The sequence below is a fragment of the Amblyomma maculatum genome, chromosome 4 (assembly GCF_055883805.1).
Source record: "Amblyomma maculatum isolate TAMU_Amacu chromosome 4, ASM5588380v1, whole genome shotgun sequence".
In the NCBI taxonomy this organism is placed as follows: Eukaryota; Metazoa; Arthropoda; class Arachnida; order Ixodida; family Ixodidae; genus Amblyomma; species Amblyomma maculatum.
This window is the reverse complement of record NC_139347.1, coordinates 136,251,705-136,276,041: the sequence shown is the minus strand read 5'-3', so window position 1 is coordinate 136,276,041 and position 24,337 is coordinate 136,251,705. Positions and strand designations below refer to the sequence as shown.

The 24,337-nt window shown below is 43.3% G+C and overlaps 2 protein-coding genes across 2 annotated transcripts in view; one reads left to right on the top strand and one right to left on the bottom strand.

The window, feature by feature from the left end:
• The window catches only part of eas (ethanolamine kinase 1), a 48,734-nt gene extending 37,548 nt beyond the window's left edge, over nt 1-11,186 (bottom strand). Inside the window, exon 1 of the mRNA XM_084602549.1 lies at nt 10,897-11,186. The gene's annotated coding sequence lies outside the window, so the exon portion shown is untranslated. The remainder of the gene's footprint in view (nt 1-10,896) is intronic.
• A 133-nt stretch (nt 11,187-11,319) lies between these two features.
• LOC146192653 (succinate dehydrogenase assembly factor 2-A, mitochondrial-like) lies at nt 11,320-18,035 on the top strand. The gene is made up of 4 exons (XM_084602546.1): nt 11,320-11,572; nt 14,640-14,791; nt 16,596-16,705; nt 17,710-18,035. Exons 1-4 carry the CDS (start codon nt 11,528-11,530, stop codon nt 17,817-17,819), a joined length of 417 nt encoding a protein of 138 aa, XP_084458672.1. The 5' UTR covers nt 11,320-11,527; the 3' UTR covers nt 17,820-18,035.
• Nucleotides 18,036-24,337: the final 6,302 nt, after the last annotated feature.

Sequence of the window (24,337 nt, the reverse complement as noted above, 5' to 3'; positions counted from 1 at the left end):
ACAATAAGCACACTGCAGTTGCTACTAGTAGTACCGTGCTATACAAGGGGTGGAAAGTTACGAGTCTATTAAGCTTTATTTTACGGCTTCGTAAATATGCATTGTCTTAAGAACTTAGCAAGCTTTTGGCACATGACATAACAGGTTTGGTTTGGTTTGTGGGGTTTGCATCCCAAAGCGACTCCGGCTACAGGCTACTGCTGTCGTTTACCTTATATTGTATTAAAATAACCCTCGTGCCTTTATTTCAGGCAACTGGTCATGAATTCCAGTTCAAATACTAGATACCACTGCTCATCATCTGGTGCTCAGGGCTGTTTTCGATGCTTCCGTTTTATTTGCCATTCTTGTGATTCAAAACAATCTGATGGCACATGCATAACATATGCATGACACCAGGTGAAGGCCAAGGCAAGAACAGCCACTACATCCTTCCCCCAGGTGAAGTATGCAGTCAGAAATAAGCATGAGCATTAGAAGGACCAATGCAAAGGAATAGAGTGACTGCCATATCTGTCAGTTGCAGATAGCCAAGTGGAGAGAATAGGAGGAGGAGGAAGAGAAAAAAGGGAAGGGGGAAGTAAGAAAAAAAAATAGAATTGGAATACAGAATAAGACTGATATAAAATTGGAATTAGTTTGAAGTAGACAGAGTTTCTCAGCTGCTCTGATCTTAAGCATGCCTTGCCTTATATGCTATACACCCAAAAATGACACAGGTGTGCCAGTCGCAACTTGAGTCTGTCATCAGTCGGAAGTTGAACCATCAACCACCCAATGCCCCAAAGTCTGTGGAAGCAGGTTGGTCCCTTGTCACAAAAGCTTGACAAGGGAGTCTCAGTACAATGCGTGGCATGCAGAGATGCATAAGGGTACACAGCAAGGCCCTATGTGCATCTTCATGTCATTTCTTATTATGCAGGAATTAGGACTTCCAGAAGTTTCATTTGACAAAAAAAAAGAGTTCCAGCTACATGGAAACCTGCATTCAATCCAACATCAGAATTATATGTTATAAGAAAGCGCGTGACAACCTATGAGGTGGCAACGAGCCTTACCCAAGCATTAACTTCAGACTCATGACTCGTGGATTGCCTGGCAAGTGAAATTATTTTTTACCTCACAGCGTGCCATCACACAGGTCCTGTAACTGTTATCGTTGCCCCATTTCAGGTGAGATACCAGGATGTGCTTTTCAGTTCACACTGCAGGACATACCAAGAAAGGAGTGTACATTGACACCATAAAGCTGCCGCCAGCAGCTGTTATCAGTGAATGTCAGTTTGCATATGGCTGGCATGCTGTCCAAGAAAAATACTGGCAGAGGCTATACTACTATCTTGTGCTATCTTGTGGCACTATCTCTGCTATCCAGCAGCCGCGACAAGAGCATGCACAAGCAGGCAGAGCAGTCTTGCCACTTTCCTGTCGACGATTCTGCCACGCCCCCGTCAGACAACAAGCCCGCCACTCGTGCTGCTATCAGTGCTGACATTACAAGCCAGCAACTCTCCAGATGCAGCATCAGTGTTTACTCGGCGAGTCGGCCCACCGTGCCATGACCTCTACCTGCCAGACCTTTTTTTCCACACTTGGTGCAAGACGATAAAAAGCAAAAGATGAGCAAACGTGAAGCAAACATGGCACTTCAACCTAGCCTTAGGGATTCCCATTAAAAAATAAACGCTGTCCTCCCAAAGCCTGCGTATTGTTTTCTTCACTCCTTCCAGCTTACAATTAAGCTCTGCTTTCACCGAGAGTGGAGTGTTTGTCAGCAATGTGGTGCCTTACCGATACAAGCACACTTCAGGAGAACAATTATTTCCTAAAATATCGCCAACCCTCAAATGAAGATATCCCATGTTCCCAATGGGACTCATTTCAAATTTGCAGACTCCTACTCAAGGCCAAGATGGAACCAACGGGTTATATCAAACAGCATTACCATACAACACAGGCAAGGGACCCGAAATATACTGCCACGTGGTGGTGACAATGCACTTAAATAAACTTATTATTAGGCTGGCTTATGTGTGCAAAAGAATAAACATCAGTGACAGCTATAGCAGAAAGAGTGCTCGTCGATCATCGAACTATGAATGCCCATTGCATTCTTCAACACTCAATTTAAAGTCAGCGAAGAAGCATCTAGATAGAGCCAAAAAAGCTGACTAGAATAACCTGGATCATTGTGGAAACAGACGCCAGTGGCTGGAATCATTCGAAATACATCTCGACAAATCTTGCACGATAAAGAAAATGATAAAGCAGTGTCATTTTCTTTGGACATGCCCAGGAACTTCGCATATACGCAAAACCATTTTACAAAAAGCTGGACTTTCACCGACTAATGACTCTCATTTCCACTTACGGATAACAAACAACATTTATGCATGCAGTTTATGTGACTTCTTGCACATGGCTGCACTCCACACATTTCTGTGACTCTACCACCACCTTTTATGCCGCGTGGCAACCTCAGCGCCATAAATAAATAAATAAAGCAGTGTCTTGGCAACAACGAGCATAAATAAACAAAGCACACAGGATCTTTCTGTGCGGTGGAAGCAAAGTGATAAAGATGCATGCCAGCAGCTACCAGCAGCAACAAATAAAGATTACAAGGGTATGCGGCAATATAGCCGCAGTCAAACCTCATCATAAAAAAAGCTGGTGGGAAGCTCCCATTGCTTTGCCATGGCCAGTGCTTTGTCATGCAATAACTGCCCAATGATAGCACCAACACAAGTTAGTGGAAAAAGCTTGAGCTGGGAAAACATTAGAAGCAAGAAAATTTTGTGATTTTGAGCAGAGAAGTGATAGCAATGAAAAGCAAAAGTGATGTACCAGCCAGAAAATTATGAGAGAGGGCATATCAACAAGACTCTGCTTCATCACTAAGTTTCCACGACATTTTAAAAATGCGTACTTAAGTTGTTATGCATGTTGCATTCGATACATAGAAGAGCAATGGCGTGGAGGTAAAGCATCCACCTTGTATGCAAGAGGACAACAGCTCGAGTCCCACTGACAAGCAGTTCTTCACCGGATTAAAAAAAATTGCATATCAACGTAACTGCATAATCAGGTTTGTGGTGAAACCTGATCCTGGTGACAACTGCCAATAAAGCACAAAGCCAACAAAAACTAATAAAGCAAACTAGGGTCTATATGAATATGGGAACTGCTAACAGGAGCCTTATCCAGTGCTACCAGTCTAGCAGTGCTGTTTGGGGCATTAAATAGAACATTGCAGGGTTCACTGAAGTCAGGACAAGTGAAGAATTTACAGTACTAAATGGTCGGCACATACTGTACTATCGTGGTCCAGTAGAAAGATGAGAACTAGGTGTAAGGTTCCTGATCAACACACATACAACCCATAACATAGAAGACATCTTTAGCATTAACAATTGTATTGTAATTAACCTTAATGAGAGGTGCAAACTGAAGGCGGCACATGCCTATGTGACCTCATCTATCATGATAACCAGTTAGTCAACAGTTCCTATGAAGACAGAGGATTGGTATTAGGCAAGGTAAAAGCACAATATGCTTTACTGACAGTTGACTACAATGCCAAGGTAGGCAGGAGGCAGGCTGGAGACCAGGCAGTGAGTAAATATGGCATAGGCTCTATACTTGGGGACAGCTTTCTACGGCTATGCAGCTAAGTTTAGAGAGCGAAGCTTTCCTTGGAGTATTAATATGCCAAGTGTTTCAAGCACTATAGCCTCAGTTATGATTATGGTTTTAGTGCGTTGACATATATTGATAGTTTTCGAGCAGCAAAATACAGAAATGTGTTTCTTTGCACCACTGAATGCCTTGAGAACAAATATACACAATGTATGCTGGCAAAACAAGCACACTGCAAATGCGTACAGGAACTTGTGGGAAGATGCAGCAGATGTGGAAGACCTATGCTTCACGAAGTTGCCAATGAGCAGCATAGTCATTGGCATTTGCATGGCGTGATGTATGCATGCTGTACTGTTTATAGTATTGTATTGATAAAATAGTAATGTTAACAATTTTGCAATGGTATAATATTCTTATTTCAGAGAAAAATCCACAAAATTTCTGGGGGGCTATATTCTGTTGCAGAGTGAGGTGTAGCGCTTCGGCTCTATAGGTTTCACTGCTTAGCCAGAAAAAATTGCCGCAGAGTACAGAAAATATGTAGGGGGGGGGGGTCACAGAATAGAGTAATTAAGTAATCATGAATACTTTCTTCAGCAAACGGAGGAACCTGATGACCCCAATGGAAGACCCCAAATGGGGAGAATAAAAGTGAAACAGACTTTATATGGTGCAAAAACCTTGGCATCATGGAGGATGTGGAGGCTATCACAAAGGTGCAATGCAGTGTTCATAGGATGGTAAGGATTCGAATTAGTCTAGACTTCAAGGAGGAAAGAAAGAAACTAGTAAATATGAAGACCCTTAAAGAGCTAGCAGAACTAGAGGAAGTAGAGGAATTCAGAAACTCACTACAGAATAATTTTGCATTAACAGAGGAAGATGACCTTAGCGCTAAAGTAATGAATGGTCATTTCAGAATGTGCACAGTGGGTGCAGGTGGTAGGTAGTTAAACATGATATTGGCATATTATTTAAGGAGACAAAACAGCTACTTAAGAAATTATCAAATTATGAAAGCCTCCACCCCAACACACAGAAAAGAAGTGGCAGACCTTTCAATCGACAGATGTAAGATAACCAACGTAAGGAAGTATAATATGAAGAGAATTCAATGTGCTCTAAAGATCCTGGTAGCCTGAAGGCAGTCAAGAGCTTAGGCATAGACAAAAATCAAATGCACGCGCTAAGAGACAAGGCAGGCAATGTCATCAGCCATTCGGATAACATAGTTGATGTAGCTGAGGAGTTTTATACTGATCCAAGACAGTAGCCAAAGTAATCAGGATGATAATGAGAATGCCAGTAGTGTAGTTCAATCAGGCATTCCACCAGTAATGAAGAACGAAATACAGAGAGCCTTAGAAGCGATGGAAACAGGGAAAGCAGCTGGGGAGGTTCAGGTAACTATGATCTGATGACAAAGACGGCGGAAAGAACATGTTAGAAAAACTGACTACCCTGAACACACAATACCTCAAGATTTTGACAGTACCGGAAACATGGAAGAACACTACCAATATCTTAATCCATAAGAAAGAGGACGTCAAGGGCTAGAAAAACTGCAGATCAATCAGCTTAATGTCCGTTGACTACAAGGTGTTCACAAAGGTAATTGCTAATAAAATCAGGACAACCTTGGGCTTCAATCAACCAAAAGATCAGGCAGGCTTTTGTAAAGGCTACTCGACAATAGATAATATCCACACTATCAACCAGGTGGTAGAACAATGCACCGATTATAACGGACACCTATATATTGCCTTCACAGATTGAGACAGCATTTGATTCAGTCTAAACCTCAACAGTCATGCCGGCATTGTGGAATCAGGGTGTAGACGAGCCATATGTGAACCTAAACGAAGATATACATAGTGGCTACTCAGCAAACGTGGTTCTCCATAAAAAAAAGTAAAAGGAAGGGTGTTAGGTAAACAGACACAGTTTCCCTAGAGCTAATTATCACTTGCTTACGAGAAGTATTCAGAGTCATAGACTGAGAACAGTTAGAGGATAAGAATGAATGGAAAACATTGGAGTTGTCTGCGATTCAATGATGACCTTTGAAAACAAAGAAAAATTAATTTTCCAACACTGCAGCATTACAAAATCCGGTGTTTATGTTTCATACAAAACCAAAACTGAGCACATTAGATGCATAGGAAGCTCAATGAAAATGTGACATTTGTTGGTGACATGCTGCAATGACTACAGCACCCAATTCAAACATCTTGCACTATTGGGCAATGTCATATATGTTCTTTTGCTTCGCAGCTTGGTGCAAGGAAATGAACAGCCATTTACAACTACGTGGTCATTGCTTTCAAAAGCCACAAAACAAAATAAATTTCATGACATAGCCCAGCAGAGCAGGCAGGTTGAATTCGGTGCTGTGGTCAGTGGAGTCCGGTGATATGGTCATCACCGGTGCACTTTGAGCATAGTGGTTGTCTTTAAAATTTACCCTCTATAATATCTGAAGACAATGCAGGCACCTACAAGCTTTACTCCAGACATCAAGACAAAGAAATCTGTATTGAACAGACCATGAGAGCTTTTTCAGAAGACAAACATCAGGTATACGAAATGACAATGTCCAGAAAAGAAATATGAAAAAAAAAAAAAAAGGCATGCTTAGTCACTGGTTTTCCATACTGTGGATAAAAATGTATTCACAGTATGGATACATTTTTATCCTTTTTTTTTCAGTTATTTTAGAAACCATATGCGAATAGAAAGGAATTTTCATCTTTCAAACACTGCTGCATAGTGTGGCATTTCAAAGGTTACTGCAGTTAGTCCAGGAAATAAATTGAAAAGGAGAAGTGGCTACAACCCGGCTTGACAAGGCAGATGTTGAAATGTTTGGTTTGGATTATGGTGTTTAACGTCCCAAAGCGACTGAGGCTATAAGGGGCACTGTAGTGAAGGGCTTCGATCACCTGGTGTTCTTCAATCTCAATAGTTGAAATTTTTGGAGCCCTCCACTACATCTAAATACAGAAATGTGACACATGCACTAATGCTACCACCTAAATTCTGTGTGACATGTAACCATTAAACTCTTGTACAATTTTTTAGCATGCCTCTGATACTACACAGAGGGCCAATGAAATAAAGCAGAAAATTCAGAAGGTAATGAGCATTTTAATACAAAACATGCCTCCTCCTCCAAAAAAAAAAAAAAATTCCAGTAGCGTTAAAATACCAAAACAGCATAGCAGTTACCACACACCATATTAGGAAAAAAAGAAACAATTACAAAAACAATTGCACTAAGTGTGCAAGAGTACAAATGCCACAGATCAGATACAGGTTCTCAAACACAGCCATGAAAACAAGGTCGGCATAAACGCAGCCTCGATGTCAGAACATGAAAACAGAGCTCTCTTTGCTGAAGCAGCAGCTGTCAATAATGACGGTGAGGCCCACCGCAAAGCGTGTGGCATATGTTTAACCTAGAGCATTCTCCGTGAAGCGTGTTACTACCACACCCCCTAATCGCTCCAGTGGCCTTGGTAGGAGGAAACTGCGAGGGCAGAGCAATTACCCCACCAATCGGCAAACAACAGGTTTGCCTGACAGACTAAAGGCCTCCATGGCAGGCCACACAGCTACTGCACTGGAACAGATGAAGGCCCATCCTCAGAAAGGCTGAGCAAATACACACGCAGCTCCACTGCTAGAAACTGTACAGCAACTATTTTAAATGTTGGCACACAACATGGGAATACAGAAGAGGCCCACAGGATACAGAAAAAGACACCCCATATAGGTGGCCAAACATCTAAGACACATAGAAATGAGAAACAGGTTGGCTACAGGGGCTCAACGGTCAGGACGCTAAACTGCCGATACCAAACGATGCAGATTCAATCGCAGACACAGAAGGCACCTATGTACTGTGTGATATAAGTGTCCGTTAATGAACCACAAGTTGTCAAAATTTCCAAAGCCCTCCACTATAACATCCCTCAGAGCTCAAATCATTTTGCGACTTAAACCCTATATAAACCAAACCGAAATAAGAAACAATTTACTCATCAAAGAAAATACTTGCCGGTGACTCAACAGCATCATTTCATGCATCTTGACTTTTTCACTAAACGCTATCAAACAAACGCTCCTTCATATTAAAGTGCGACAATACTTACTGCCGCTTAGTTCCTTGTCAGCAGAGTAAAATTTAAATCAGCTTTGTAAAAATGAGAGACTTACTTAGTAAAAAGACAGCCCAGTAGGTGAGGTGTAAATTGGGCATCTGGGTGCAACATGTGCATTGAATTCACAGTCTTTTGCATTTGTACATTACTTTCCGTACTTTAGAAACATGTCAAGGGCTACGAGTTATCATTTTACAGACTTCAGCTACAGGTGTCTTGAAGGACTTGCAAGAGAAAAAAAGATATAGAACAAACTGTCAGCTGCCTAATCATATGACTTGAATATTTAACTTTCCACAGTGCCTCTTCCTCAATAACAAAATGCAATAAAGGATTGCAGGCCCCGCACGCGTGACCCACATAAGATGTAGTTGGGCCAGTATAACGAGCTGATACGCAAATAGCTGTTTATCTACACTGCTTAAAGCTTTGTGACGGTGCAGTGAAAGAATCTTATCTGTGACTGCAAGTTTTCCAAGTACCTTTCACAGTGCCATTATTGTCTGGGAGAAAAAGAATGGAGCCCAGTGCTTCAACAGACTACGACCACTTCAACTTGTGATGCCACATGATTGAGATAACCCCCTAAGAAATAAAACTAACTACAAGCAGAAACAAAGAGTGCACGCCCCCTTAAATTGCTGCAGTAACCAGATGGTCAGCAACAATGATGATATTAGAGCTAGCATTAACATAAGGAGGTTTAGATCATGAAGCCTCTGACAGCTGCAGTAATAAAAGAGCAATGCTGATAGCAATTAAATCAGTCATAAAACAGATAAATTACATCCTCAATCAGCAGATATCAATCAAGCAGAGCAACCCTGTAACGATACCTAGCTGGGTCGCAAAGCAAGTTACCAGCCTGTGAGTCCGAATTTTGCTTTTTCTATTCTCTTATCAAAGAACCAATGAATGTCCTATTAGAGAATTCATAGCAAACTTCCTCGACTTATCACGGCCATGGTCCTTTGAACCCTGAGGCTACATGTGTGCATTTTATTGTGGACTTCATTTTTACAAGCCTATGGGTTTGGGGTAAAAAAGAGTCAATAGAAAAGTCACCAGCAGCAAAGAAAGGACTCGAACTGCAGAGCCCTTGACACCTTTTTGCCAGATTTGTAATAAATCCCACACATTTGCGATTTTCCATTAAAATGTAGTAGCGCCTCTCAAGATGGGCTGCTGGTGAGACTTCACCATGACGTGGTTAGCCCAGATGCAGGCAATTTAAAAAGTTACTGCTGCAGCAACAGTGTAAAAAATGGTTATCACAGGTCACCTTCTGGCATTGTGTGGCTCAAAGAGAAGAGGAAACAACAAAGAAGGAACCGGGAAGGCATACGAGCAAAAGACAGTCTGCTCACAAGACAAGTATTATGTTAAACAAAAAAGTAACCACAAGCTGGGGGGGGGGGAGGGGGGTGTAAAAGATTAGAAACCACACAAACGGATAACATAGGCTAGCTCTACTGTTATCCTAGTCTTTGCTGCCACATCAAGCTCTTGGAATGCTTGGTGGCTGCTGCTATAAACACTCCTATACTTGTCCACTCGTTCTTGTAGCCTTGTCGTAATATTTGATTTCTGTCAGCTTAGCTCTCAGCTTCTTTGCAGGACAGACTTCAAAGACAAAGGCATGCAGTTTACCAGCATATTTTCGCATGGTTCTAAGCAGCAGCAAAAAATTTCATGCTATGAGCAATGTATGCTTCACCATGAAAGCCTGCTGCAAGTTTGTAACAAATATTGTTAATGTTATGACATGAAAACAAGCAATACATCGTGACCTGTTTCTGAACTAAGAAGCCATCACATGACAGTGGTAATAGGGCACTTAATGTCCCAAAGCTAAATAGGCTACGAGGGACGCCGTAGTGGATGGCCCAGGATTAGCACATGTTAATGACATGAACACACACTGTAATTGGGTGTATATCTGGTGAATGCAGAATATCGCCCAAATTACACCCACATTATGAGCCTCCAAAAAAAAAAAAAAAGAATGCATTTAGAGGTCAATAATATGTTTGCACAAGACAACCCCGTTAAATATATATTAAACTTGAAACTGCAAAACAAAATCAATGACAAGTCAATTGTGTGGAAAGCCTAGGCAATGTTCACAATGTAACCAGTACTGGTTATCTTTTGACTGTTTTTTCAAGAGTAGGTACGTTCCACCTGCCCCTCAGCTGCCATTTCTTCCTGGCAAAAACGCTCACATATGTCAGTTTTTTATTGCTCATCCCGACACTGTAGCACTTTTTCGTTAAAATGTTGCATAACGGAAATTCTTCACTATGCGAGGGCCACTAAAACTTTATATTAGGTTACTGCACCCGGTAAGCTAAAAGAAGGGAAAGCACACAATAACTATTTTGTTGGTTTACTTGGAGGGCATAAGTCTTTGCAAGACAATGCTCATATATATGTATTAAGGTGCATGCTGTATTACCAAGCAGCACATTTTCCCTTTTGTGTTTGCAAGATTAAGTAGCAGGTCTCTTTTCAAACATCAAATACACTTTGATTATATGTCTGATTATGACGTTCACACTTCTAATTCTAAGAATTCAAACGATGAAAATCGCCTGCAAGAAAAATTAATTAGTGCTACCATTTCGCTAGCCATTTTTCACATAAATAGTTCAGCCCACTGGACTCGCATAAGACGTCAGCTAGAAAAAAGTGAAAATGGCATGTGTCACACGACTGCTCAGCAGCCCGAATGAATGACCACAGCAGAAGGCAACGCGCGAAGAGCCGTGGTCATCGCCGAAGAGGGTAACATATAACGATGTTATATCGCGCGGTATAAGATCGAACCGCGCGGGCTGGAACGGCGTTTTGTTTCGGTACGGCCGTGCCACTCATCGATCTGCACGTTAATGAGTCGTGTCGAGGACAAGTTAGGGGCGCAACAAGCTGCGACCAGCGCAGCGCCCGGCTTCAATGAATGACCACTGAAGAAAAAAAAAAAAAAATCAGACGGGCTAAGAGCGCCGCCGTTCCAACGGCGCGACACAGATCGTGGGCTCCACGTGAAAATTGGCGAAAGCTCTGCTTGGCACACCGCTGAGCGCATTACCTGATGTGCTTCCCGGCGATTGAAGCTCTTCGCCAAGCAAACAACCGTCGGTCGCGCGCCGGCTCGGCTATGGAAATGAGGTATGTTTCCGTGCGAAGAGGCCGCCGACGACAGTCCGTTCACGCAGCCTGCAGCTGCACTGGTGTTCTAACCGCACAACCAGAAAAGCAGCTGCACACCCGCGTCCGCTTCGCCGTCATTACCAGCTCAGCCGTCGAAATCAGCAGCGCGGCAACGCAGCGCAGCACGCTAAATACACCACGCGAAACTCGGAACTGTGAAAGCTGCAAATTGCGCACGACGCTGGCGGCACCTTTGGGCAGCCTCTAGTTTTCGACACTACGTGACGCTAGGAGACATTTCACTTCTACAGATTGTCGAAGCGTCGAAGTCTAATGTCACAACTTGTATCCATTACTTTTGCAAAGCAACCGCTTCTTAAACACTTGCAAACGCATGTAGTGACGGGAAGTTTCACTTTCGTGAAACCAAATTCTTTCCTTTCTCCATGGTGAAACCTAAGCTGCATTGTTCTAGGTGACGTATTATGACTGTGCACTACTAGAGCAACAAAAGGCGCTATTCGAGCGCACCTGTCGTCTGCCATCATCGTCGCCGACAACTTCGCATTATGTTCTTGCGTGCCGTCTTCGCTCGCTTGCGGGCTCCTGCATTCGTGCGTATCTCCCTCAGGACTCGTAAATTGCGGTGTTGTGTGTGTGTGTGATACATCATGTGCGTCATAACAGTTGTCGTGTGGCATTATCACTGCGATGCTGCACTTACCACAAGTCTCTGCATGTACACACTCCTTGCTGCGTTGTTCATCCACGATTTGGTCATTTTGGAACGTTACCCCATGTGGCTGTAGCGTATTTTCCTGGATCATTTAGCATTCAAATGTTATGTTTACTGGCAGCTAGTAGAATGAGTGCCCTAAAATTCACCGGCACTGGCGTATGCAAAAGCAGTTTCTCTGCTGTTAACGCGATTGCATTAAGGCTGCTGCTGGAAAAACCGGCTGTATTCTAGTAGTTTCAAAGGGGGGGGGAAGGCAGGTGACATGACCCGGCACTGACTGGCCAGCGGGTGTGATGTCATAAGATCAAATGACATAACTTGCTTGGCAGGAGCTTTACTGAGGATGAAATGCAAATAGAATCTGGACCCTTAGATCCTGATTCAGACACGCTGACCGAAGACCATGCTCAGAAGTTTGACTGAAGTGTGTATTGGGTTGTCTGTATGTAATTAGTGTATGAGTGTGTGATATGTAGGGGAGGCATAAATTGAGGGATGATTGATTATACGAGCTGCAAAGTGTAATTGAATACAGATCTGAAGGAGAGCCACAGGCGGGAGCTGTTAATATGCTGTTACGCCTTTAAAGACAAAGCTTAAGATCATCCCGCCCCCTTTCTTTTTCCATCACCCCTGCATTAAGAGGCTCACTTGTCTGCAGCCAGGAAAATTATCACAATGACGTGCACTTACTTCGGCTTAATTTTTTTGCTATAATTGTGGCCCTTGACATGTTAGTTCCTCTGAGCTTCTCAGCCCAAAGTTTGAAAGATACATTTTGGGCTACTGTTAATCTCCTAGCTGAAAAATATCAATCTCCATTGCACAACATCATAGGCGCGCGCAGGGTCCTGTATTAGGGGGAGCGATGTTTCACCGCTGCGCCCCCCTATACCCCCTTCCTCCCAACGAAGTCCCTACGGAGAAAATGCAGCTCAGAAATGAGGATTTGTTATCAAATGTTTATTTTGACATGATGTAATTAAAACGTAAAAACAATAGTATGAACTTAAAGTTCAAACAAGCCTCGCCATGGACGCGGAATTAAAAAGTAAGTGACAACACGCTTTCACAATGGTTCCTTGAGTCCTCGATCAGCTTTCCACAGGTAAAGGTAGCAAGTGAACAGTTCTTGTAATGCAACACAACGGGTCCTCAGCTGCCAGTGTCATCTAAAAAAAAAAAAGAAAACCTTCATGGCCATAAACTTGCATGGCCATGCGGTCCCCCTTCTACAAGCGTGCCGCGTATGGGGAGAGCCGACCAGACCGTTGGCGCCGGATTTGCGGGACCGTTGTAGCCCGAAGGTCATTCATGGGAACATGCATAGCAGAACGTGCTGCCGGGTGCTCGCATGTATGGCACCCTTCGTACTGGCCGGTAGAGAGCACCCAAATGACCCTTTGGCCTTTTTTTTTACACTGCGACTTTGAGCAGTGCGAAAGGAAGTTTATCCTGTCTGCAGATGCGACAAAAGAGCGCCCGAAGAAGCATTCAGGAATTGACTCGGGTATTGTGCTCAGAACGGGCAAGCCAGAAGCTCCCCTTTAATCCGGCGTCAGGCCTGCAGCGTGGCGGCTGGTTGATCTTTCCCTTTCCATGTTGTTGCTCGTAGTGGTAAACACGGGTGGCGCGGGGCAATGCACTGTGGAAAGGATTCAGCCAGCAGTGGCAGTGTAGATGAGGCGGCGGTATGCTGGAGACAAGTGGGAAGAAAGTCTCCCGAGAGGAGAGGGTTCGACACCCTCACTGAGGAAAGAGTTTTGCTGTGCTTTGTTTGTTGTAATTTGTATTGCTAGTGGGGCCCTGGGTTAGAGGCTAAGGCCAACCCATGGGGCTGTGCCCATCTAGCATATTTCCTTATTGGACAGTTGATGTGTGGGGCTGGCCTCTGAAAATGACCGCCCCTATTTCTTTGTTTTGTGAAGGTGTAAAATGAGACGTGATGCAAGAGAGTTCAGTCCAGTCTGAGCTGGGGCTCCATGCGTAGGCATGTAACGCAGCTGTTCTGCTTAGGCTCTAACTAGTTAGGTTGAAGAGTAATGTAGCGCAGCGTTGTTTTTTGTAAATTCATTTCAACTTCCAGTTTTACTCTCTGTATATATATGTCATGCTGTAAATATATGCTCTACCATCATCACCTTCCAGTACGCCTCCTGGTCTTCCCTACGCCGAACTACATAACAGGAAGGGTTTAAGAACCTTCCGAAAAGGAACGAACGGCATAAATTCTACTGGAGCCCCTAAATATCACCCTGCTTGCATTCGCTTGCAGCCCAAACAAGATCCTAACTTCTTTTGATTAAAATTTCTAAGCTGTACAATGGAGCATGAAAAAGACGGAGCACTTCTCTTTCCTGGGAGACAGCTGGCCTGTCAGCTGCGAAAGATCAGGTCACCACTTTCTTAAAGACGTGTTTCATACAGTCTTAGCCACTTGGAATGGAGCGCTAGGAAAATGTCAGTTCTTCTGACTGCCAGTAGAAGAAACACTGTCTTCTATATTTTAGCATGGAACTGATGCCAGTATTTAATCTGAAAAAGATCTGACAGGCTTGAATTTTAACTGTTTGTGGACAAACTTCTACCAGCGAAAGAAAGCAGCGGGCAGGTACACACTTTCAGTGGCTGTTTGCAAGCATCATTGTGTAGCAGTATGATTTCAATGATGCTGGGCATCTTGTACATCAGGTGCACACCTCTAAGAAGGAGATTCGCAAGCACTGATGCAGTTTGAGAAACTTAGAGCTCTCAAGCACTTCTCATTGTGAGTATTCTCTGTATGAAAAGCATTTTGTCGTGAGATGTTTGATGTAGAGACTTCCACAGAGTGCTGTGTGTGTGAATGATAACGATATGCCATGCACACTGATGCCGTCTTATGGTGTTGGGTGCACATTGTGGTGAAGTGCGCTTCACTCACCCTGATCGCACTATTGCAGCGGCTGTCGCAGTCACTGTGCACCCACTCGGAGGGCATCGATCTGCAGCAGGGGTGTGTCCGCAGGGCAAATGAAAGCACTGAGACGCAGCGGGCGCGGCTGCTCTACCAGAGTCGCAAGCGCGGCATGCTCGAGAACGACCTAATCCTCAGGTGTGTATGTGCCACTGCATGATCCCACTAGATGGAAGCTGCTTTTTGAAGTGATGCTGGGTGCCTCCAGCCAGCAGGTCTGCAGTCTAAATCAGAATGCTTCTGGCTGTTATGGTTACCCACGCTTGCTGTGCCGTGCAGCTTACAAAGGCTCTGTCTGTGACCGTTAAGGCTTATTTCATCTACACTTAGCATCGAATGAATTATTACCAATTTGTTTTGACAAAAAAAATGCACCTCTGATGAGGCAGCATGCAGAGAAAAAGCTGCAATTGGATCTCTTCCTCATTTCTTTGCCTACTTTCTCTGCAATAGAGGGCTTTTTAATAGCGAAGCTCTTAGCAACTTTGAAGGTTGCGAAGGATGCCGCTTAGAACTGTGCACCAAATTTGGCATTTAGTTTGGCACCATATTTAGTTTGACTGCTAGTGTAGGCTTTTTATTATTTGGCGACTGGTCAAAATCACGAAGAAGAAATAGTCATGGGCAGGACATCTAATGCCAAGGCAAGATAACCAGTGGTTGCTAACTGTAACAAGCTGGATTCCAAGGGAAGGCAAGCACAGCAGGAGGTGGCAGAAAGATGGCAAGGCGGATGAGATTAGGAAGTTTGTGGGCATCAAATGGATACACCTGGCACAGGACTGGGGTAATTTGAGGGAAATTGGAGGGAGAATTTGCCGTGTAGTGGGTATAGTTAGGCTGTTGATGATGTTGAGTGGTGGCATTGTGTTTGATGAGACTGCTGAGGTCAGGCGACCCGACGAGATGATGGAAACTTCTCACAATAGGTAGTCATAGGCTGTGTTGAATGGGGAAAGGAAATCTTCTGTACTCTGCTGAGATCTGGCTAACTTTACCTGCCCTCACTGATCGCTTAGGAAGCAAAGAATCAAGCCTTAACAGGAGACGAGGTTTCAGGCAGGACTTGACTCTATTGCTGCCAAGTGGCTAACAAAGCCGGCATGGATCTTAGCTTTTGTACCTAAGTGAAGATCTTGTTTTCTTCTTTTGGCCACATACCTTGCCAAAAAAAATATCAGCGCACCTATTACTGTAATTAACCCTGCAAATCTCATCCTGCTGGGTTCACCAACGACAAACAGCAATAGTAGTAGTAACGCTTTTTCATGAACTGTGCTTGGACTTTCCTGTGATTCATCCAGCATTGTACTTGCAATTGAGGCATGGTGCACCCCAAAACATTGTGGGTTTCCTTGTGGGTGTATAGAGATGTTCCTGAAAATTTTTATTATCTTCAGTGCCCATATCAGTAAGTAGTGCCTTAGAGGAAAGATAACACACAAGATGTGCTCCAGAAGCTGTTTAGTTTGGATTCAGTATTTGTGGTACAGTGGACCTCATTAATTCGAGGTAACTTTTATGCATCCAGTGTATTATGTCCAACCTGACACTTTGGTCCTGTCGACGTCAATTGTAACAAATTTTTCATCCCTTCTCCTAGTTCGAATTAGCAAGAGTCAGCTGTATATCTCTTTCAAAGTTCCCAAGATACTTGTGAACACATCTGGCACCTGAAGTGCAACATCCACCTCTGTTTCGATTTGCTCTGCGCAAAAATCGCTAGTGTTAAGGACAGCAGTCGGCGTGTCAGCACTGTTTCAGCTCGTCTGGTGTCAACCGCAAATCTTTCTGCCAGTCCAAGCCCATTCGAGCAGATTGATAACTCGCATGGTTTTTGGCAAGGCTACGACGAGCAGAGTGATGACTTGGATGGGTTGTGGAAAAATGCGTATACACATATATGCATGAAAAATGCAGCTGGGCCCCCTTTCCTTTGCAGCACGTTTGCCGCCAAGTACCTGGCCTCTTTCAGCGTTGAGCAGCTTCAACAGTACGACAGGCTCATCAACCTGCCTTCGAACGACTGGGACATCTACTACTGGGCCACCGGTGAGGGCATCAGAAAGACGCGTGAGAGTTCAGAAGTATGAGGCCAACTGCACTAGACTTCTGAATCCTCTAAGTGTTAAATGGTTTCCCATCACAGAGTCATTTGCTGCATTGCTGCGTCGACGACGCTTGCTGTTCAGATATTTTGTGTGCTTATTATTGAAGTCCCTCAGTAAGCATTAGAAATTGGAAAAAAACATTGAATACCAACTGAAAAGGTGTGGTTTTCTATGCAACAGCAGTGGTTTCTTTGGCTTAGGACAGATCATGTCACAGCACACGTCACATAAAGGCAGGCGAGACAAGCAGGAACTAACTGCTGTTTATTCATTGTATTAAACAATCTTATCAAGTAATGATTTCAAGAATCTATGTAGTATAAGGTGCGCTTTCTTTACAAGTAAACAGTTGTTAGTTAGCTCTTGTCCCATCTACCTTTATACAGTGCATGCTGTTCATTGTGTTATGAGGTAATCAAAATCAAATCATGCACCAATTAGGCCCTAAATAAACTCATCTGGTATTTTGGCTCTTTGGACTCTGTACATCATAGTAATGTTTTGGGTTCCTGATGCAACCAGAGCTCAGCCAATAGCAGACCAGGCAAGAGCTGATAATGCTAAGGCCAATCGTCTGGCTTTAGTCAGCGCTGTGTGCATGGCAGAGCCCCAAGCATTGCTGTCATACATGTGTAGATGCTTCATTTTGTTTGGACAGTGTATATTCAGCATAATAAAGTGATCTAGGGCTTTGCAACAATTAGACCATATGTCTGTGCTTTTCCTGGTGTTTTTTTGTCACCTTGCTATAGCTGAAATGTGGCCATGCTCTCTTCTTAAATCACTCCTGCTCTGCTCTGCCTTCTTCAGATGTTTGTGAGGGTGGTGCGTGATTAATCAAACTAAATATGCCTCTTGAATTTGGCTGTAGGTAGTCGCGCAGGTGTCTCACAGATGTCTTGTTTAGTATTTGCTTTGCAACCACATACTCCATTTCTATTGCAGGAGTCAGGCAGACCCCACCAGAGTTTGAGAACGAGGTGATGTTGCTGCTGCAACAGCATGTCCGCAATGAAGAGCGCGAGAAGAGGTTCAAGCAGCCAGACCTGCAGTAGAATGCAGAGCACTGTGGCACGAAGGCCTACACCCACGGATAAAGTGTGTCCACTTGAGGAAGATGTCGGGAAATGGTCACTTGTCTAGTCGGCGCACCTAGCTGCAGCTTCGGGCCTTTCCCCACTGCTAATCCGCTAGGGGCAGTGTTGTGGTTCAAAGAGCACTTGGCCCAATCTTTCAAGATAGGTCCAGCAATAAAGTTTATCGGCACCACACTTCTGTTCTCTTTGCGTTCTGTGTGCACTGCACAGTACCGAAGTGGTCGTTTTCTTTTTTTTAATGGCATGGAGAGTTTTTGTGATACTTTCTAGCATCACTTGCTACAATTCACAGGCATAATTGAAGAGAGTGCACTGGGGGCAAAACCTACTGCTACCTCTTTTTATTTTATTTCTTATAACATTGCTCTTGCAATGTTCCCTAAATTACTGCCTGTATGTAGTGCCAAATGAAACATGGCATTTTGTTTTTGGTACATGCCAACTAACACTTTTATCACATTATTAATGTTGAATCCAAGCAGTGGCGTTATGGCCTGCCCAAATGCCTGAGAATTATTTTGTGAGTTAAACAGATGATTCCAGCTTCCCTTCACATTTCATGGAATAAAACGCATTTAGTGCAACCTTTCCAGAACTTGTTCAGCAGACTGTTCAGCATTCATCGACCCATGTTGAGCTATAAAGCTCTTTCATTCATCCTAATATGTATACTAATGTAGTGAGAGCTTGTTCTGACTTAAGGCCCATTCACACTTGCGAGTCGCAAAGGGTTTGCGACTTGTTCATGTGACCAGGGAGCCACTTAGCTCCAGCGGATTGCTTTGCCAAATTGATCTCGTTGAGAATGAGAAGTGTCTTTCTTGGCTGTTCACCACATACAGTAAAGCTAATTTCCGTTCACTTCAGCTGAGCCGCTAATTGGTTATCGGTTTGCAACCAGCAGTCGCAAAGCTGGAAAAATGAACAATGCTGAAATGGCCTGTGACTGTCGCTTTTCAACCAAAGCGGTTGCGCAGCCTCACTGAGTCGCAAGTGTGAACAGGCATCCGTTGCATCCGAATCTTGCATCTCTAACCATCCTGCTGCATCTGAGATCACAAAACTGTTCTACGCACCATTCATCACGCTCAGCTCTTACAAGCTAAGAGCTGTGGGCTCTCTTGAACAATACTGACTTTAGGGCTGTTAATACTCAACTGGGCTGCTCTATAGATAATTTTGCCACACCTTGGGTGCACTGTTGCCTGCAATTTTAACATTTTTCAAGCAGCTGAAAACATGTGCAATGCTTTAGTGTACACGGTGACATAACTGTGGTTTCAAGAAGAAAATTAGCTTCATTTGCAGCTGCACAATGAGTTTATCTTGAGACATCGTGAGGAGCACTTTGCTTTTGTCCCTAAACTCACGATCACAAATGCTTTTGTCCCTAAACTCACAATCACAAATTATCACCAGGCTGAGTAAGTGTGATAATCAGCTTGCTTCCTCTTCTTCCTAAGCTAATTGAATGACATACTTATGGTTGTGCAATGTTTTGCTGTCATGCAATGATAACTCATCTCCCCTTTTGTTATCAACATAGGACAGCAGCTCAACTGGCCCCGTTCTGCATCTATTCATCAAAATGAACTGAGAGTGGCCACCTGTTTTCTTTCCTTGTTATAAAGTTCAAATTTCTTCCAACATAAGGCCGCTAAACAATCTGAACTGGTTATGTAAGCAAGAAAAAATGACTATTTTAACTGTCAGATCTCAGCAGCACTAGGTATGAAAGGGTAAATGAAAATTAGTCTCTTAAGCTCAAGGTGAAACAGGAGAAGAAACTCTCAGAAAAACCTTCAAAGTTCTTATGATACTTTTACTAAACAAAAGAAATGAACCATTCTTTTGGGGCAAGACATATAATGTTAAATTCTGGGCCTAGTGGGCCTATTTAGGCTCACATGTCTCATAGGCTATCTATGTTTTCTTCTGTCAGTTAAGTCGTTCAGTCGTGTCCGACTCTTCGTGACCCTATGGATCATGTCACGCCACACTTTCCAGTCTCTCACTATCTTCCTAACATCACATAACTTCATCTGCAGTGCCTCGAGGATGCCATCTAACCATCGTGTTCGCTGCCTACCCCTTCTCCGGCGACCCTCAACCTTTCCCAACATCAAATCTTTCTCCAGCGATTCCTCTCTTCTCATCAGATGACCAAAGTAGCTGAGCTTTAACTTTAGAATTTGACCCTCCAATGAGCAGTCAGGGTTTATGGTCGACAATATCGACTGATTTGATCTTCTGGCAGTCCAAGGAGCTCTCAAGAGTCTTCGCCAGCACCACAATTCAAACGCGTCAATTCTTCGGCGGTCAGCCTTTTTCACAGTCCAACTCTCACATCCATACATCACAACTGGAAAGACCATAGCACGAGTTATATGGATCTTGGTTGGCAGACTAATGTCTCTGCTCTTTACTAGGCGGTCAAGGCTAACCATTGCTCTCTTTCCCAGAAGCAGGCGTCTCCTAATTTCATGGCTGCAGTCTCCTTCCGAGGTAATCTTGGAGCCCAAGAAGAGAAAATCTGTCACAGCTTCCACTTCTTGTCCATTGATGCTCCAGGACTTGATAGGGCAAGACTCCATGTACAGCCCTTCAAAACGTGCAGAGATCATGAGCATACTGGTCAAATAAATGAAAATTGTCATGTTTTGTATTGCTGCAGCACTATGAAACTCGCACTGTAGTCTTTCAGACACTGCCTTGGGTTCCTTCATCACTGATGAATGGACAGCAGTCACCCTCCAGACATTGGTTCACTTAATGCTCCTCATTTGAAGACAAAGCAATCACCTGTACTCATATGTACTATTGCAACTGCTAAAATCTTTACAGATGGAACTGGTAGCATTGATGCTTTCAGTTCCACCTGTAAAGAAGAATTTAATAATACATACAATTAAAAATTGTAACTGATCTAACTGGTTTATAGCACAATGCCCAGCTGGTACCAGTTGGTTCCCAATGAGTTCCAGTTGTTCCCAAATGGAAGTCAATGGTAACTGCTAGAGCACCAGAGATCATAGGCTCCATCACTTTCCCTGCTGGCATGGTGAACTTGAGATGTCATGGGAGACTAACACGTTGGAGCCACAATAACAAATGTAGTTTAAACTACCAGCGCAAAGTCATGTGGCTATTACCCCATGGCACATTAGCCAATCAGAGCGACAGCTCGAGCGTTAGACGATTTTGCTAGGCTCTCGCCTCTGACTCTCCAGATTTGTGCTTTTGCACTAATAATTTGTTTTACGTGATAGCCTAAGGGTATTGGGCCGCAGAAAAGCCAGCATCGCCTGTTTGGTCGGTGTTGAGCATAAAATCCTGACTGGCCGTCAGGGTCATGTAGTACATGGCATCCCTGTTAATCTTGAACCATTCCCAACTCATATATATTAAATGTGGAGTCAGTCCTGTCATAAATTATAAACCATGATATCTGAATTAAAAGTGCTCATCTTTTCTCTCATATGCTACACAGTATTCTTGTACACTATACATATTGTAATGCTACTGATTAATAATAGTTGGTTCACAGGAAGGGTAAGGTGCAGTATCTGTCACACTTTTTTCTGTGGACACCTGAACCACGCTGTAAGGGAAGATGGGAGTGAAAGTGGAAAGAGAGAAAGAGAAGCTGTAGTACAGGGCTACGGAGTAGTTTTGACCACCTGGGGATATTTAGTGTGCGCTGACATCGCACAGCACACGGACGCCTCTTCGTTAAGACGAATATTGTACTGAGTGGCGTTAAGACGAATATTGTACTGAGTGGCAGAAGAGAAGGAAGAGTGGTGTTTTGAAGCTAGTATAGACCTCACCTTAATTATTCCGCTACCATCTGCATTGTAAATGCAGATGGTAGCGGGGTGTTCCCTTTACTATTTCATCATAACAATTTTCTTCAATGAGAATGTGTGTTGTGTCAGAAACAGGAGTACCTAATTCTTGTAACACTGCATCTCTCAGCAAAAAAAATATATATATACTTTTTTATGCCCCAAGAGGAATAAGGGGACACCTGTGCTACACGAGTATCTTCGAATGGCATTCGAGTCAATTGACATTCGAGATTTTAATTGGCATTCGGACTCACCGGGCTCCCGCAGTGCTAGACGAGTCTCCAAACACATTCGAAAGCTTCGGCATTCAGTCGTGATATTGCAATGGCGCTGCTGCATCCAGTTTTCTCGAATTTCACTTCTTTACGTTTGCTTGTTTTCAGTTTGTGCAAAGTACCACTGCACTGCGACGTGATTTTCGGGCCATCGATCGACACTGGGACGGTAGCCCATCATATCCCCGATATATCGTGGCAGCTTCACGAAAACTTAGGTTGACGAGGCGACTGCGTGATGACAGCGCTTGTATCTGCGTTATAAATATTGAATATAAGCGTAACGAGCGGCTATATATTCCACACTTGAACACTCAGCCAGCAATAAACGCATGCGAAATGATTAAATGAATACATTTTATTCGACGGCTGCTAGATATTTACATGGATACTTAGCATCAGCGAACATTGGCTTCCCATTCTGAGCATTTTGACACTTTAACCCTCCTTTAAAGCTTTTCATTTTCTTTTCTTTTTGCTCCGCCGGAGTGGTGCAGTGGTAAGACGCCCGACCACGGCGGCTGCGTTTCTATATGGAGGCGAAACGAAGATGGCGTCTGTGTGGTGGTAGTGGTTGATTTATTATTATTTTTTTTTAAATAATCAAAAAGAAGGAAAAGAGTATTGCCGGCCGCGGCAACTGCTATCTAACAAACTGAAGCACTTGAGCTGCGGCCGGCGGGAAGGAAAAGGGGATAGGGAGAGGATAGCAAGGGGAAGTAGAGAAGGGAGCGATAGGAATTGAAAGGACAGGGGAGCTTTTTACATTATTTACAAAGTAAAGACGCTCAACGAGTTCGCATCGCTCGCGCGCAAGTGTCCGAGCACTGTCCACAAATGTCTGCGCGCGAGCGGCCTCTGCAATTGTTTATAAAATATATACACATATATATGTAATATCATTGATGTTGATGCGATGTTGTGGCTGTAGGAACGAGGAAAAGAAAATGCACGGGCCTGCTACTGGCTCTGTAGCTGAGCCACCTCCGCTGCCTCGTGTGAACAGAAGAGATAAAGTATAGAAGAAATAAAAAGAGGAGGGTGAGAAAGACGCGCGCCGCAACAGTCGAAATGACGGCCTACAACAGATAAAAATATGATGGCAGGCTAGCCCTCACCGCAAGCGGCGTTGACCTATCAGTCCCAGCCCCGTATGGCCAGAAACAGCCACCCTTCACCACCTCCCTCGGCGATGTTAGCGCACATTAAAAATCCACAGGTGGTCGAAATTACTCCCTAGCCCTCCACTAATACAGCTCTCCTTTCTTTCCACTTTCACTCCCACCTTCCTCAATTTTTCCCTAAAGCGGGTCAGGTGTCCACGGAAACAAGTGTAAAAGATACTGTGCCTTTCCCTTCTTGTGAACCAATTATTATTATTCATTTGTTTTCCAATTATTTCAAATAATTATAAATTCCACTAAATTTTATTATTTGGCATCATTCAGCATTGGATTTTCATTAGAATTATGACACATTTGAACCCACTTTTCCAAGTTCTTTTCAATTGTTTCAATTAATTTTTCAGTTACACGCTAATGTATATTAATCAATATTCTGAGAATTTTGACACCTTTGGACCCTTTGTGTAATTTTTCATTTTTCAATTAGTTGCTTAATTATACACTAAAATTTCTGAATGAATATCATCAAGCATTGGCTTTTCATTCTGAGCATTTTGACGCCATTTGAACCCCTTAATTGTTCCAATTTTTAATTTTTTCAAACATTTAAATTACACAATTATTGATACCCTAGATTTTCTTAATTACCATCACCAAGCATTGCTGGCTTTTCATTTTGAGCATTTTGGCACCTTACAAGTTCTCTCCTATCTTGAATTTTAATTATTTCATTGAAATGATCAATTGCACACTAATATTGTTATCAACAAACATTAACTTTCCAATCTGAGCAATTTGACTCCTTTGAAGCCCCCTTTTTTCATTTCTTGAATTAGTCGATTAATTACAGTGATTTTGTTAACTCGTCATCGCCTATCGCACAGCACATCAGTCACTAGAGCCACAAATTACCATGATACTGTTTTGGTTTAGACAGCCTCTGATTCTTTCAGACATACGGTGTGCTGCGGTGGGCTACAACTAATACTATAACGCCGACGGCGTTTCGGTTAAATGGACTGTATAAGCTAACGCTTAATTATGCTAGGCTCAATTCTCATAGTTTAGTTTCAATGTCTAGTGCATTGAGGTGATACACAAATTGTCTAGCCACCATAACTATGCCATTTGCTGCGATTTACGCGCTTCTAAGTTCTTTCGGTTTCGGTTTCGTTACTTCGGACTTTTGATGACGTCACCTTTTTAAGTGTAATCGTTAGTTTTAT